The sequence below is a fragment of the Phaseolus vulgaris genome, chromosome 10, assembly GCF_000499845.2.
Source record: "Phaseolus vulgaris cultivar G19833 chromosome 10, P. vulgaris v2.0, whole genome shotgun sequence".
Taxonomy (NCBI): Eukaryota; Viridiplantae; Streptophyta; class Magnoliopsida; order Fabales; family Fabaceae; genus Phaseolus; species Phaseolus vulgaris.
This window is the reverse complement of record NC_023750.2, coordinates 11,911,694-11,928,484: the sequence shown is the minus strand read 5'-3', so window position 1 is coordinate 11,928,484 and position 16,791 is coordinate 11,911,694. Positions and strand designations below refer to the sequence as shown.

At 43.7% G+C, this 16,791-nt stretch overlaps 2 protein-coding genes across 2 annotated transcripts; one reads left to right on the top strand and one right to left on the bottom strand.

Annotated features, from left to right (window-relative positions):
* Window positions 1–269: 269 nt before the first annotated feature.
* LOC137814648 (proline-rich receptor-like protein kinase PERK8) lies at window positions 270–905 on the top strand. Its single transcript, XM_068617494.1, has one exon. It carries the CDS (start codon window positions 270–272, stop codon window positions 903–905), a length of 636 nt encoding a protein of 211 aa, XP_068473595.1.
* An 8,107-nt stretch (window positions 906–9,012) lies between these two features.
* LOC137814644 (uncharacterized) lies at window positions 9,013–9,390 on the bottom strand. Its single transcript, XM_068617481.1, has one exon. The coding sequence runs from the start codon at window positions 9,388–9,390 to the stop codon at window positions 9,013–9,015; it is 378 nt and encodes a 125-aa protein (XP_068473582.1).
* Between the last annotated feature and the right edge of the window lie 7,401 nt (window positions 9,391–16,791).

Sequence of the window (16,791 nt, the reverse complement as noted above, 5' to 3'; positions counted from 1 at the left end):
TGCATACTTTGGTAGGGAGTCTCGTCCTTTACTTGTTTTCTTCATATCTGATTCTTGGTCGTTCTCTAATTATTGCAAGCAATGTTTATCTGCTCTAACCCCTACACGTGCTGTTGCTTCGTGAATTCACCTTCGTAGCAGAGTGGAATCCTGTTCTTGGCCTCTGAGTTCGAAATTTGATTTTGTGTTTCCATGCCTCGCCCTCCGTATTTGATACTTCTCTCTAATTAATCTTTTGTTGCTTGGTTTGTTTTGGTGCAACATCAGTGATGGATTCCGCAACACGAGCTAATTTGGCCAGGTCTTTGAAGGCTCGTCTTGGCGCGAAGTCTGCAAAGGGCGGCGCCTCTAGCACCTCCCCCCTTAAGTCCAATCCATTGCCTCCATCACTACCATCTCATTCTACTGAAACACCTCATTCCCCCCATTCCCACCAAACACCAAACTCCCCTCTTACATCGCAAACACCTTCCACAGCCCAAACACCCCACTCTCCTCCAACACTTCAAATACCCAACTCACCTCTTCCCATTGTTGCAGTCCCACTGGCTGCAGCTAGTGCTCCCTCCATAGCTCCTCCCGAAAAAGGCAAGAGGGTGCTTGTCGTGTCTTCCGAGGACGACGACTCGTATGTGGGGCCTGCTTATAAGAGAAGAATGACCAATCGAGTCGTCCACTCGCGCTCTTCTTCGCCTCCGCACGGGGGGTCCATGAGGGATAACCCCCCTAGCGCCACATCTCCCCCATGCCAAACATTCCAAGATGAGGGGGTGGTGGAGTCTATGCCTTCATCAGTACCAATACTAGTGCCAATCCCAACATCAACAACAACACCAACACCAACCGCCCCAACAACCACCCTAGAACTTATAACAATTCCCCCTTCCATCATGCAGCGGCTTTAATGATAAGCTGTCGCCAGGCGAACCTTCCGGGGCACCACGGTCAGAGGGCATGCTTTACTACCTAGGTGCCTTCTTGGTCGTTGCCCTTGAGTGTCGCGCCCAAGCGAAGTCCAAAGCTGTTGAGGCGTGCACGTTCCAAACCCTTCGACAGCAAGTGGTTGTCCTGAAGGAAGAGAAGGAGAGCCTGTGCCGCAGCTGGGCGTGCCAGGAGGAGGTCTACAAAGCCTCCTTGAGAGATGCCCGAGAGTCCAACGCGGAAGCCTGCAAACGGCTCACTGAGCTCCTTGAACAGGTAGCCTCTCTTCAGTCCAAGATCGTCACCCTTGAAGCGGCGATGCGAACCTCCGAGGCTGAACAAAAACTACTTGTTGATCAATGTACTGCCCGGGGGTAATCGCTGGAGAAGACCGACGGGGAGCTGTTGAACCAAGTGGTGTTCAATGTTTTGAAGTATCCAAATCCTCTGAAGGATGTTGAAGCCTCTGCTTTTTGTTGTGTGTTGCTGGGCTGGTTTAAGCTTTGTTCTGGGGTAGTTTAATATTGTAATCCACCCTTAGATTAAATCTCAAGCAATTAGCATCTCAATCTTTATCAAATTAAAATGTTTTTCAAACTAAGTTGAAACAACCGATTGTTTTGTCGAAACAACCGATTGTTTATACTTAGGTGTTTTGAGAAAGTTTGAAAACTGTTTTTTAAATGGTGAAATCTGTTAAGTAACAAAACAACCGATTGATTCGAGGAAACAATCGATTGTTTGTTTTGAAACCATAACAGAAAAACTGTTTTCTTTGACTGAGCTTTAAATGCTTTAACTGAATACGCTCCAGTCATTAAATGCTTTGACCAATCTATTTTAAATGCAATTAAGAGTTTGTTAAGATTTGATAACAAACTATATTCTTGAATATATTCTGAAAAACTGTTTTTAAGGATTAAGAATCCTGAGACAAAGTTTTTTAACTAAGAGTTTTTCAAAGAGTTCTGAGATTGCTTAAGAGTTGAGAGATTGATCAAAGGTGCTGGAATAGGATTCTACTTGTATTGATTTTAGATATTCATCTGTAACAAGTGTAATCTTTGTAAACTGCTGAACAATTCGTTTGTGTGTTTTGCTGAGATTGGTTGTGTGTTCTTGAGGTGTTCAAGATCAGCAATCTTAGTGTTGGCCAAGGAGAGTGTGTTTCTTGAGGTTTTCAAGGTCATTCTCTTGGTTGTTGTGTAAGTGATCAAGGTGTGGTTGCTTAGTAGATATCCTCAGGGTTTCTGAGAAGACTGGATGTAGCTCTGGTTTAGAGTGAACCAGTATAAATAACTGTGTACAATCTCTCTATCCCTAACTCTTTAATTTCAATTTGTTTGTTGTTTGCTGATATAAACAACCGATTGTTTCGAAGAAACAACCGATTGTTTTTTCTAGTATTACAGTTTTTGCTTGTTGTTTTGGCTAACTGAATTGTTGAATCAATTGGTTTCTGAAATAAATTCATTCTAGCTTTGAAAATTTTGCGAAAACCCCTTTAAACAATTCACCCCCCCCCCCTCTAGTTTAAAGCCATCTTTTCTAACAATTGGCATCAAGAGCTTGGTTCTTGTAAGTCATTCAAGTTGATCCTAAAATCTTTTAAAATGGCTGATAGGCTACCGTTTGGGGAAGGTGCCTCAATAAACAGACCACCCTTGTTTTGTGGTTTGAATTACCAGTTTTGGAAAGTTAGAATGAAAATATTTATGGAATCTCTTGACAAAGGAATTTGGAATGCAATTGAAAATGGCCCTTTTATCCCAAAGTTTGAAAAAGATGGTTCTGTCATTGAGAAGCCATGGTCTCAATGGACTGATGCATAAAGTAAAAAGGCCAAATTTGATTGCATTGCCAAAAATATTATAACCTCTGCTTTAAATTCTGATGAGTTTTTCAGGGTCTCACAATGCAAATCATCAAAAAAAATATGGGATACTTTGGAAGTCACTCATGAAGGAACAAATGAGGTGAAAAGAGCTAGAAAGCATGCTCTCATCCAAGAGTATGAGATGTTTAGAATGCTTAAAGGAGAAACCATAGCTGAAGTGCAGAAAAGGTTTACACACATCATCAACCACCTTATGAGCCTAGACAAGACGTTTCACAAAGAAGAGCTGAATATCAAGATCTTGAAATGTCTTGATAGAGCATGGCAACCAAAGGTAACTGCCATTTCTGAATCCAGAGATCTAACATCATTAAGTGTTGCTTCTTTGTTTGGAAAGCATAGGGAACATGAGCTAGAGATGAATAGACTCAATGTTCAAGAAAGTGAATATAAGCACACAAGGAGCATAGCCTTGAAAGCATCCAAACATAAGGGAAAGCAAGATTCAAGTGATGATAGTGATGAGGAAAATCTTAGTTTGCTGTCAAGAAAATTCAGCAAATTTCTAAAGAGAAACCGCAACAAAGACAACAACAAGGATAGGTATGGAAACAAGAAACCCAATGAATTAAATTCAAATAACTATACTTGTTTTGGTTGTGGTTAGCAAGGTCACATAAAGGCAGATTGTCCCAACAAGAGCAAAGAGAAAAAGACAAGCTACAAGGAGAAGAAAGGCAAGACAAAAAGAGCCTACATTGCTTGGGATGAAAATGAGGTGTCATCATCAAGTTCTTCATCAAATGAAGATGAAAAAGCCAACATATGCTTAGTAGCCGAGGATGATGATGATTCTTGCAGTTCAAGTGAGGTAAGTTCATGTGCTTCCTTAAATGAACAAAACTATAGTGAATTACTTGAAGCTTTTCAAGAAACACATGATAAAGCTAATAGATTGGTTCTTTCTAACAACCGATTGAAAGATCTTAACAGTGGGCTTGAAAAGAAAGTTAAATCACTTGAAGAGGATCTGAGAAAAGCAAAAAGTGATTTTGAAAAACTGGAAAATCTTTTTAAAAATGCCTCTTGCAAGTGTGATACTCTCATTTGCACAAATTGTGAAAATCTAGAGAAAAAGGTTCACTATCTTGTTGAAACATTGGACAAGCTTTCAAAAAGTTTTCTAAGAAAATCAGAAAAACAACCGATTGTTAAGACGAAACAACCGGTTGTTACATGCTTTTACTGCATGAAGAAAGGCCACTCTGTTAGATTCTGTAAAATTAGAAAATATTGTGTTCCTAAAGGTCTTATGAAGTGGATTCCTAAGGGATGTGATGTTTCTAACAGCAAAGAAAAGCCAAAAGGACCCAAATTTGTAAGGGGACCAAATCTTGCAACTTGAATTTGTTTATGCAGGAAAAATGAAGAGAAAAAGAAGAACTGAGCCATCTGATCAAGCTGTTGAAGAAAAAGGCAGTCATTGAAGTTGTATCAATGCTATGGAAAAGGTCAAAACAGTGAAAAGAAGTTTTGTTGATCAACAAGCAATTAGCTCATTGAAGAAACAACACAAGGATAATACCTTCCTTTATTTGTTCTCAATTTCTGTTTCAAAGTTCTTTCTTATGATTAATTTTCTTTTAATCAATGTCATGTGCTTTAATCTGTTTCTGTTTATGGTTAAAAATTTCAAAATCAAGTTTTTAACTGCTGCAGAAAAACAACCGATTGTTTTGAGTCTGACAACACTGTGAAGAAATTGATTTAATTGCTTTTTGAAATTCTATCCGTTGCAGATCAATTTCAAAGGGAGAATCTTGGTCAAAGGATCTGTGTTGAAAGCTTAGCATGATCACAAAGAAGTTACAACAGTCATAAAGGAATATATTCCAAAATCTTGGAAATTCAAGAGCCTTAATGACTAGTCAAAGATCACATGTGAAGACCATGTGATTTTCAACTTTTTCTGACATTTTCAGTGCATAACAGAGTCAAGTCCTCTCTCTGAAAATCAGGTAACCATTGAATAAAATTAAATTCAATTGATTCTCTTTCAGCTATAAAATCAGGTGCAGATTTCTTCCATCAAGAACAACCAATTGCAACATCTCTTGCACCATCTCTTGCAAAAATTTTGTGAAGTGAGTTTTCGTCTCTGCTATCATGGAATCAACCCCTCCCACCTCTAAAAGAGTCAAAACCAGAGTTGTAAGGTCTGGAGGAAGGCTTGAAAGCTAGTTTTCTGGTGACACCGATCTCATTGAGAAGTATAGGTATGAAACAAGTGTCAAGAAGATAAACAACCCCAAGGTTGTGTGCTTTGATTGGCTGAAAAGTCAAAAGCTTGACAAAGTGAGGAGGCTTCTCAAGGACCAATCACTCAGAAAATTTCTGGAGCTACAAGGGAACATATATCCAGATTTGGTGAGGGTATTCTACACCAACTTGAAGTTTGAGGGAAACAACCTAGTCTCTCATGTGAAAGGTGTGGAGATAGAGATAACTTATGAGGTTTGGGCTGTTATTGCTGGACTTAAGTTCTCTGGTCTGAGAATCAACAAGGGAAACCTTGGTGTGGTGGAAGATTTCAACAAAATCCAGTTCTACAAAAGTTGCTTGAAGAACAATCAATCTCAAGTTAGCACATGCTCGGTTGGAGGTTTGAAGCTTGATGAGAGATTGCTTGCTCTCATTGTAACTTGGATTCTAACTCCAAGGGGGAGTAATCACTCTGTGCTGACCGAACAAGATCTGGTTTACATCTTCTGCATCACCAAGAAAGTGAAGATCAATTGGATTCACATTATCCCTATGCTGTTTTAATATCTAAGTTTCTACTCTATTTTGAAGTTAATCTTGAAGATGAAACTTTTGAGCTGGTCAAGTCAACTCAAGAGTTGAACAGTGGATCACTCAGCAAGATGGGCTTTACAAATGTAGGTGGAAAGTGGATAAGTAAGGATGGTGATCATGGTTCCTCATCAAGTGATGTTGCTCATCTTGAACAAGATGAACCTACTGATATGGATGTTCAACATGAAGATCCAGTTGGAGATTTTCAAGATGCAGGGCCTAGTGCTGCTGATGGATATCAAAGAGAAAGAATGTCAACCATGTCATCTTTTGAAAGACAAATGATGGATAGGCTAGATAGCTTTGCTGAAAATCAAAGAAGCCTTCATGATTTGTGTGTTAGTAACTTTCAGAGGATTGATACAAGGTTTGACAACATGGATACAAGGTTTATGACTCTGGACGAACAGATTGAAGCTGTCCATAATCAAATCTTTGATCTTCAGTTTGCTGATGAAGAAGAATGAAGGAAAAACAACCGATTGGTCAACAAAACCATCGATTGTTTTTGGGCTGTTCTTTTCTGGTTTTAAAATTTCTTTCCTTTTGTTGTTTCTAGTTTATTCTGATGTAATGGAAACAATATCTTCTTTTACCTCTTATCTTTGTCTATTTGTGTCTCCAGTTTGTTTAAATATCTCTGTTTTTTCATTTTGTTAAAAACAGTTTGAGTAACATGTATTTTGTTTCTGATATTAACTGTTTAAAGCTTTAAATGTTTATCTGTATGCTAACAGAATATCAGAAGTTCAATATATTGTTCAAAGTTCTATTGCATGAACTGCTTCAGATTTAATCAGGTACAACACAAGCATCAGAGATTTGTCTTTATCAAATAGGGGGAGATTGTTGAACCAAGTGGTGTTCAATGTTTTGAAGTATCCAAATCCTTTGAAGGATGTTGAAGCCTCTGCTTTGCTGTGTGTTGCTGGGCTGGTTTAAGCTTTGTTCTGGGGTAGTTTAATATTGTAATCCACCCTTAGATTAAATCTCAAGCAATTAGCATCTCAATCTTTATCAAATTAAAATGTTTTTCAAACTAAGTTGAAACAACCGATTGTTTTGTCGAAACAACCGATTGTTTATACTTAGGTGTTTTGAGAAAGTTTGAAAACTGTTTATTAAATGGTGAAATCTGTTAAGTAACAAAACAACCGATTGATTCGAGGAAACAATCGATTGTTTGTTTTGAAACCATAACAGAAAAACTGTTTTCTTTGACTGAGCTTTAAATGCTTTAACTGAATACGCTCCAGTCATTAAATGCTTTGACCAATCTATTTTAAATGCAATTAAGAGTTTGTTAAGATTTGATAACAAACTATATCCTTGAATATATTCTGAAGTGGTTGCTTAGTGGATATCCTCAGGGTTTCTGAGAAGACTGGATGTAGCTCTGGTTTGGAGTGAACCAGTATAAACAACTGTGTACAATCTCTCTATCCCTAACTCTTTAATTTCAGTTTGTTTGTTGTTTGCTGATATAAACAACCGATTGTTTCGAAGAAAGAACCGATTGTTTTTTCTAGTATTACAGTTTTTGCTTGTTGTTTTGGCTAACTGAATTGTTGAATCAATTGGTTTCTGGAATAAATTCATTCTAGCTTTGAAAAGTTTGCGAAAACCCCTTTAAACAATTCACCCCCCCCCCTCTAGTTTAAAGCCATCTTTTCTAACAGGCGCTAGCTGAAAAGATGGAAAAGCTCAACCTTCTCCAAACCGAGCATAATCAGTTTCAGACTGAACTGTACAGGCTTCAAGTGGAGAAGGAAGCTCTTGAGAAGCAGCTAGCCTTTGGTGATTCCACGATTGAAGAGCTAGAGAGGGCCAAGAGGGACCTTATTGCAGAGAGGGAAACCCGAGACTCCACCATTGAAAATCTGGAGCGGGCTAAAGGAAAGCTTATTAACAACATGGTTGATATCTTTGGAGAGGGATTCAAGGAGGCCTTAGCTCAAGCCGCCTGTGAAAACCCGGTAGTTGATACCTCCAACTCTAACCCTCTCAACCATATTGTCGATGGGAAGGTCGTTCCCCTCGACCTTGGGGATTAAACTTCACTTAATTAATCTTCATTTGTAAATTTGTATTTTCCAACATTGGCTCTGTAATTCTGACACTCAACCTCATTTGAATGTTTATTCGAGCTTTATCTTTACATCCCCGTGTACTTTTAGCTTCTCTGCTTTACTGCTTGCTTTACTAAATCAAAGGCGTAACTGGTACTTACTTTTGATGCATCGCTTCTTCGCCTTGTCTTTAACTCTTTAGGTAGCACGTGACCTTCTCTTTTCATTCTTCCCTTCTGAGTCGCGGTGCATACCCTTCTTCTGATCTTTTCACTTAGAACTTCACTTGGCCTTCATATCTGCGAGGAATCTTCCCCATGAAGGCATCGCCTGCCTCGTCATTGCTCAAAGGTAAAGGAGGATTTAACTTCGCGTATTTTTCTTGTCTCTGATAACTCGTGTTTTTATGCTTCTCCTTATTACTCTTCATTTACTTGTTCTTGAGCCCTCAAGCGCTTACTACCAAGGGCATTGCTGGCTTTACCATTGCTTGGAGCGAAAGGAGTCTATCTTTTTCTTTCTGGCCTCGACATCGCTCAAGGGCGAGGAGGGCTTAGCTGTTCTCTTGTGGCCTCGACATCGCTCGAGGGCGAGAAGGGCTTATCTCAACTGTACTGGGTGCCCATGCTCGAGGAGGGACCTGCTCTGGGTGTCCTCAGCGTATCTAGACACTTGGGACAAAAGTCGCGCTCTGGTGCCCACGCCCATGGAGAGGCCTATACAATCAGCACCGTATCGTCCATGGAGTGTCTAAAACACCAAGGCAACTTAGCCCTTATCTCTTTGCGTTTGGTGCCCACACCTGAGTAGAGGCCTACTACGTCAGCGCCGTATCGTCCTTAGGGTGTCTAAAACACCAGACACCGGGGCTAGCTGTACATTCCTGAGGAGGGGGCGTCCCAAAGGAATCCCCTAACCCCTGCTCAAGGACTAGACGCCCGAATTTTTTACTTATACTGACATCTGGTACCGGGGCTAGTTATTCATACTTGAGGAGGGGGCGTCCCGAAGGAATCCCTTAACCCCTGCTCAAGGACTAGGATCCCGGTTTTTAACTTGTATTGACATACCTGTTATCTTGCTCTGCGTCTGACCTCCGCTCCTTTATTTGGCGATACCTACTCTTGGCGACGCCTCATCTTGGCGACGCCTCATCTTGGCGACGCCTAATCTTGGCGACGCCTCGTCTTTGTTTTTGTTTCTTTGATCTTTGATCTTACATGAAAGGGAAAACTAAGGCAAGAATATTTTAAACTTTTCTTTTCTTTATTTGGGTGACCTCGTTAAAAAACCCCTGAGAGGGAAAAATAGTGTCCCCTTTACAAAGTTTCAACTGAAATAAAACTTTAAATTCGCCGCATTCCAACTACGTGGGATGGGGCCTCCTTCTAGAGTCTCTAACTTATACGAACCATTCCCCTTAGCTTTGGTTACTCTGAACGGTCCAGCACACTTGGGAGACAACTTGTTTTCTAACTCGTACGTGTGAGCCTTCCTCGTGACCAAGTCACCAACCTGGAACTGTCGTAGCTTCACCTTAGAGCTGTATTGACGCTCCATTCTTCTCTTCACAGCCTCAGCCTTAATTTTCGCCTCTTCTCTGGCTTCATCTATTAGGTCCAGGTTCACCCTCATATCTTCGTTGGACTCTTCTGCCACGAAACCTAGGAAACGGGGCGAACTCTCGTGGATCTCCACTGGGATCATGGCGTCCGATCCATACACTAGGCTGAAAGGCGTCTCCATGGTGGAGGATTGAGGTGTGGTGTGGTAAGCCCATACAATCCTTGGTACTTCTTCTACCCACGCCCCTTTAGCCTTCTCTAATATGCGTTTCAAACCCCTCAACAAAACTCTGTTTGCTGACTCGACCTGCCCATTTGTCTGGGGGTGCTCGACTGATGCAGACACCTGCTTGATTCCTACTTCTGTACATAGCTTCCCCAATTGTTGGCTTGCGAACTGGGTGCCATTGTCTGAAATGAGACGCCTTGGCACCCCAAAACGACATACAATGTTCTTCCAAACAAAGTGTTGTACCTTGTGCACGGTGATCTGTGCCACTGGTTCGGCCTCTATCCACTTGGTGAAGTATTCGATGGCAACGATCAAGTACTTCATCTGCCTTATCGCTAATGGGAATGGGCCTAAGATATCAATTCCCCAAGTATGGAAAGGCCATGGGCTGTATATGGATCTCAGTTCCTCTGGCGGCGCCTTGTGCCAGTCAGTGTGCATCTGACATTGCTTGCAATGTTGGGCGTATCGCACGCAATCCTCTCTTACTGTTGGCCAGAAAAACCCTGCACGTATTACCTTGGATGCCAAGGACCTTCCTCCCACGTGGCTCCCGCAAATACCTTCGTGGAGCTCAGCCATTATCCTGGTGCACTCGTCGCCACTCACGCACGTCAAGATGGGGTGCGTAAACCCGTGTCTGAATAATATCCCATCTACTAATGTGTACCTTGCGGCGTTCCTCTTAATCTTCTTGCCTTCTTCCGGCTCCGCTGGGAGGATTCCGTCCGCTAGGTATCACTTGTAAGGGGTCATCCATGTGTCTCCTTCCTCTAAAGCACACACCTGTACACTTTTTTCTTCTTCTGGCGAGGTCACATAAGTATTGATGCAGGGTGCCCTCGCCGTATCTTGACTCAAAGAGCGATGACTCCTTGGTTTTCCTCTTGTTGTACTAACGTGAAGAACGTCCACCCTATTGACTGCAACAAACTTTCGCGGCATTTTGAGGGTCTCTTGGATTACAGTCCTCTGCCTTCCCCACTTGCCTGAGCTGGCCAGCTTGGCGAGCAGGTTAGCTCTGGCATTTTGCTCCCTGGGGACATGCACCAGCTCAAACGCAGCGAAGGCTCTCTTAAACACCTCGACGTATCTCAAGTACGCAGCCATCTATGGATCCTTCGCCTGGTACTCCCCTGTTACTTGTCCTGTGACCAACTGTGAGTCACTCTTTGCCAAGAGGCTCTGAGCACCCATTTCTTTAGCCAACAGCATCCCAGCAATCAACGCCTCGTACTCCGCCTGGTTGTTGCTTGCTTTGAAGGCGAAGCGTAAGGCTTGCTCGATTAGCACTCCATTAGGCCCCTCTAAGATTATTCCAGCGCCACTCCCTTGCTGGTTGGAAGATCCATCCACTGAGAGCATCCACTATGATCCTAACACCACCTCTTGAGGGTCTCCTCCTGGTGAAAGTTCTGCCACGAAGTCAGCATAGACTTGCCCTTTGATGGACCCCCTGGGTTCATATTGGATATCGAATTCTGATAGCTCTACCGCCCAGCGAACCATCCTCCCTGCTACATCTGGCTTTTGAAGCACCTTTTGGATAGGGAGGTTTGTCATTACCACCACCGTGAAGCTGTGGAAATAGTGGCGGAGCCTTCGTGCTGAGAATACTACCGCGAGCGTCGCCTTCTCTAGTGACTGGTACCTCAATTCTGGGCCTTGCAAGGCCTTGCTCACGAAGTAAATGGGCTTCTGCACTTGGTCTTGTTCCTGGACCAGCACAGAGCTAATGGCCCACTAAGTTACCGCAAAGTATAAGCGGAGTGGGACACCTACTTGTGGCTTGCAAAGCACAGGTGGCGTCACCAAGTACTGCTTCAACTTGAGAAACGCCGCTTCACACTCATTTGTCCATGCAAAACGGCTATTCCTCTTGAGGCATTGGAAGTAAGGGTGGCCTTTTTCTCCCCCAGCAGACACAAACCTAGACAAAGCTGCCATCCTCCCAGTCAATTGCTGAACTTCTTTAACTGATGCAGGGCTCCTCATGGCTATAATAGCTACACACTTATCAGGGTTCGCCTTTATTCCCCTTTCAGTGAGCATGAATCCCAAGACCTTCCCGGTTTCCACGCCAAAGACACACTTTTCTGGGTTTAACTTGAGGCGATACTTTGATATGGTAGCAAACAGCTCTTCCAAATCAGCTACGTGCTTCCCTCTCTCTTGTGAAGTCACGACCATGTCATCTACGTAGGCCTGCACGTTTCTTCCCAGCATGGGTGCAAGGACCTTGTCCATCATCCTCTGGTAGGTGGCGCCTGCGTTCTTCAGCCCACACGGCATCACCTTGTAGCAATAACTGCACGTTTCTGTCATGAATGCCGTTTTGTTCTCGTCCCTGGGATGCATCTTGATCTGATTGTAACCTGAGAATTCATCCAAGAAACTCAGCATCTTGCAACCCGAGGCGTATCCACTAATGCGTCGATGTTGGGCAGTGGATATGAATCTTTGGGGCATGCCTTGTTCAGATTTGTGAATTCAACACACATCCTCCACTTCCCATTTGCCTTCTTTACTAGAACTACATTGGCTAACCACTCAGGGTATTGTATCTCCCTGATGTGTCCAGCACTGAGCAGCTTCTGTGTTTCTTCCTTCACGACGAGGCATCGCTCTTCGTTGAACTTCTTCCTTCTTTCTCTCACAGGGCGAACCTTAGCGTCCATGGTAAGATGGTGGCACAAAAAATTCAGGTCGATACCTGGCATGTCCACCGCAGTCCATGTGAAAGCATCGAGGTGGCGCGAGATTACTGCGGCTACCTCTTCTTGTTCTCCTTGGCTCAGCAAGCGTCCTAATTTGAACACCTTACCCCCTATCTGCCTTTCTACTATGTTATCTTCTGGTTGGGGTCGCCCATTCTTCACATTTCCTGCAAGAGACTCATTCGTGGAGTCCTCTTCAATAGGCGTCGCCCCAACGAATGCATCGGGCATTGCCTCCTCTGGCTCTTGTTCTGCGGGCGAGGCCTCTCCGTGTTCTCCTTCAATCGGCGAGGCATCGTCGTTTCTCCCTTCTGCATGTGCATCTTCTATAGGCGTCGCCCCCAGGGTAGCTTCGACCAGTGTGGACTTCGCGGGCGTCGCCTCTTCCAACGGTTCTAACTTCATTTGCGAATTTGAAACGAGTGGTCGCTCGATCACCATGACCACGCCCTTCTTTGTATTTAGGCTATTTTCATAGCACTTACGGGCCTCTTCTTGATCTGACTTCATCGCGATCACCTTGCCACTAAGATCTGGTAGCTTCATCTTCATGTGGCACGTGGAAGACACCGCCCTTAATCTGTTCAAGGCGGGTCTGCCTAACAAGATGTTATAGGCTGAGTTGGCGTTAACCACCAAGTACCGAATGCTCTCGGTACGGGACGCCGCTCCATCAGTGCACGTCGTCCTCAATTCCAGGTAGTCGCGTACCTCCCCTGGTTATCTGTGAACCCATACAAGCATCCAGTATAGGGTCTCAACAGGTCAGGGGACAATTGTAGCTTGTTAAAGGTCGACCAAAACATGACGTCTGCAGAACTGCCTTGGTCGACAAGAACCCCATATACCTTCCTTCCCGCTGTGACTACTGAAATGACCACTGGGTCATTATCGTGTGGGATGACATCTCGCAGGTCAGCCCTTGTGAAAACGAAGTCTGACTCCCACGAGTCGTCTGGAAATTCCTCTGCAACTGAACTTACTGACCTCACATACTTCTTACGTTGAGAGGCAACGGGTCCCCCTCCGGAAAAGCCGCCAGAGATGGTGTGCACTTCTCCGTGAGTTGGGATTTCATGCGCTTGACCTTCCTCGGGTGTCGCCGTGACTGTGGTCGCAGTGGAACCAGCGAGATAATCTTTCAAGAAACCATTCTTCACAAGCTCATCCAACTGATAGCCCAGCGCTAAGCAGTTGTTAATATGGTGTCTGAATGCTTCGTGAAATTCGCACCATGATTCCTTGTGAGGTCCCAGTATTTTGTCGGACTTCACCGGTGGCCTCAACCTGTCAGCAATGTTGGGGACAACGATGAGGTCTTTAAGTTCCACCACAAATTTGTACCTTAGAGGTCTATTGCCTTCTTTCCTTCCTTCTGATCGACCCCTAGGTTGGGTTGTCCTTGTCTCGTAGGTGCGCCTTCTATCTTGATTCTTTTTTCTGTAGTGGCTTCGTGGACTCTAGCAGGTTGTGCGCGTATCTGCGCTCTCGGGCGTGTGGGCGCAGTAGTCGTGCACTTCTCGTATGGCTCTCCCTCAGAGGCAATGTGTTCTACCGCCCGACGCCTTACTTCAGCAAAAGTTTTGGGGCGGCTGCGATTGAGTGACTTGCTGAAAGATCCAGGACACATCCCCTTCCCGAATGCGTATGTTGAACCTTGTGATGTTCAATGTTTTGAAGAATCCAAATCCTTTGAAGGATGTTGAAGCCTCTGCTTTGCTTGATGTTGCTGTGCTGGTTTAAGCTTTGTTCTGGGGTAGTTTATATGTTGTAATCCACCCTTGTATTAAATATCAAGCAATTAGCATCTCAATCTTTATGAAAAAAAAAATGTTTTTCAAACTAAGTTGAAACAACCGATTGTTTTGTCGAAACAACCGATTGTTTATACTTAGGTGTTTTGAGAAAGATTGAAAACTATTTTTGAATGGTTGAAACTGTTAAGTATCAAAACAACCGATTGATTCGAGGAAACAACCGATTGTTTGTTTTGGGACCATAACAGAAAAACTGTTTTCTTTGACTGAGCTTTAAATGCTTTAAGATTTGATAACAAACTACATCTTTGAATATATTAAGAAAAACTGTTTTAAGAATTAAGAATCTTTTGACAAAGTTTTTCTAAGAGTTTTTCAAAGTGCTGAGATTGCTTAAGAGTTTTTGTGATTGATCAAGGTGCTGGAATAGGACTCTACTTGTATTGATTTCAGATATTCTTCTGTAACAAGTGTAATCTTTGTAATCTGTTGAACAATTCGTTTCTGTGTTTGCTGAGATTGGTTGTGTGTTCTTGAGGTGTTCAAGATCAGCAATCTTAGTGTTGGCCAAGAAGAGTGTGTTTCTTGATGTGTTCAAGGTCATTCTCTTAGTTGTGGTGTAAGTGATCAAGTGGTGGTTGCTTAGGGGATATCCTCAAGGTTTCTGAGAAGACTGGATGTAGCTCTAGTTTGGAGTGAATCAGTATAAACAACTGTGTACAATCTCTCTATCTCTAACTCTTTAAATTCAGTTTATTTGTTGTTTGCTGGTATAAACAACCGATTGTTTATACGAAACAACCGATTGTTTTTTCTGGTATTACAGCTTTTGCTTGCTGTTTTGGCTAACTGAATTGTTGAATCAATTGGTTTTTGAAATAAATTCATTCTAGTTTTGAAAAGTTTGCGAAAACCCCTTTAAACAATTCACCCCCCCTCTAGTTTAAAGCCATCTTTTCTAACAGCGTACACGATCATGGGTTCGTCTGTGGTACCCACCTTCACCACCTGCGCCCCAAAGCGGCTTATGTACTCTTTCAGGGTCTCCCCTTGATACTGCTTCACGTCGAATAGGTCGTATGAGACTGGGGCTGGGGCCCTGTTGGCTAAATACTACTCTCGGAATAGTTGCAAAAGTTGTGCAAAAGACGTGATATGACCCTCTGGGAGGCTGATGAACCAATCCATGGCCATCCCAGTCAAAGTGCTCATAAAGAGCTTGCATCTTACAGCATCAGAACCGCCTACCAGCATCATCTGGGTATGGAACGCAGTGAGGTGCGCCTCAGGATCCTCCATCCCTGTGAAGGTCACTTTGGGCCCTGTGAATGTGTTGGGGATTGCTGTCTCTAGTATTGCCTGTGAGAATGGTGTTGAGAATTCTCTAGGTGGGGTGGCAGTCTCAGGTTCATCTGCGTCGCGCCATCCACGGCGTAACTCCTCGTTGGCGCGGTGGAGCTCATCGTTGAGATGCTGTGAGATCCGCCTGCATGCGCTCTTGCTCCGCTTTTGATGTTGCCATTGCTTCCTACAGCCCTTGCATCATGCCCATGAGTTGTTGCATGGTCATCTCTTCACTCCTAGCGCGTGCAGGTCTCATGTTCGTGGCTTTCTGGAAACCTTCTTAACTTATCTGGGTTTTGAGAACTGGAACTGAAAAACTTGTGTAGTGGGACCGATGTTTTATATCGGCCCCACGGTGGGCGCCAAATGTTCCCGTCGGTTGACCTGGGTTGTCCTTGTGTGAGGCTCGTCCCCACAAGCTGGGGCACCTTCGTTCTGCTCCGTCTGTGAATACCTGAAAAGAAGTGCACAAAGGGGTGCCCTCGCGACCGTTTGCACTCCGACGATCAAGTCAGCTAGTGAGAAACTTCAAAGGTGACGCACCCCCGTATCGGAACACCGTGAAGGGATGCTCTGAAGGTGGTCGAAAAATAACTGAATGACTGAAACTGTGTTGCCCTAATCGTCTTGTGCACACAGTGGGTGCGCAGCGAAAACAACTAGGGTTTGTACTCTGTGTAATGCTGCGAGAATTAGGTCAAAACTCGGATCCCTTTCAAACGTCCCCAGGTCCCTTTTTATACACCTCTTGCATTCAAAACGTGTTAAAGCGCATTAAAAGCGTATAAAAATATTCCTTGGAACGTTCGAATCTTAACTGAATTAACGCGTACCTTAGCGAACTTTTAGGAAAGCCTTGATGTTTTCAGTGCTTATTGCCACGTGTTCTTCTGACTTGGTCGCAACTCTTCGTGGAGGGCCCTACAACGCCGTAACCCATCTTAGGGTTAATCCATCGTGCAAACCCTCATTTCTCGAAGTGCATTTGGCACAAGGGGGGTGACTTCCTAGGTGCCAACTCATGCGCTCCCAACTTCTAGTCACTCACCTTGGGAGTGTATCTACCTTTCTCTCGTACCATGCACGTGGTTCTCCCCTGGGCGTGGCCCCCTCATGGGTCGTATCTGTCCCAGGGTTTCCCAGTGGTGGCGTGGGTACTTCACGAGTTAGGTTACTCCCTATTGGTACTAGGACTATGGCCTTGAAGCCACCTTTTTCTTTCTCTTTGTCGCTTTTCTGAGCCATCGGGGTCCGAGACGATCGAGTTAGGAGCAAGTACGATTATCTGAGTAGTCGCTCTGCGAAGTAAGGCTCAAAGAAGTCGTGATAGCTAGCCTTTGGCCAAGTTTGTGAAACAAAGCTATACAAGTTGATATTGAGTATAGGCTCATGTTAGCTATGGGTTTATGGTTCATCAAAAGGTTAGTTCTCTGTTAAGTGGGAATTCCATGATTTTTTCATGCTTGGCTTCGCCTAAGTCAGATTTTAGTTAT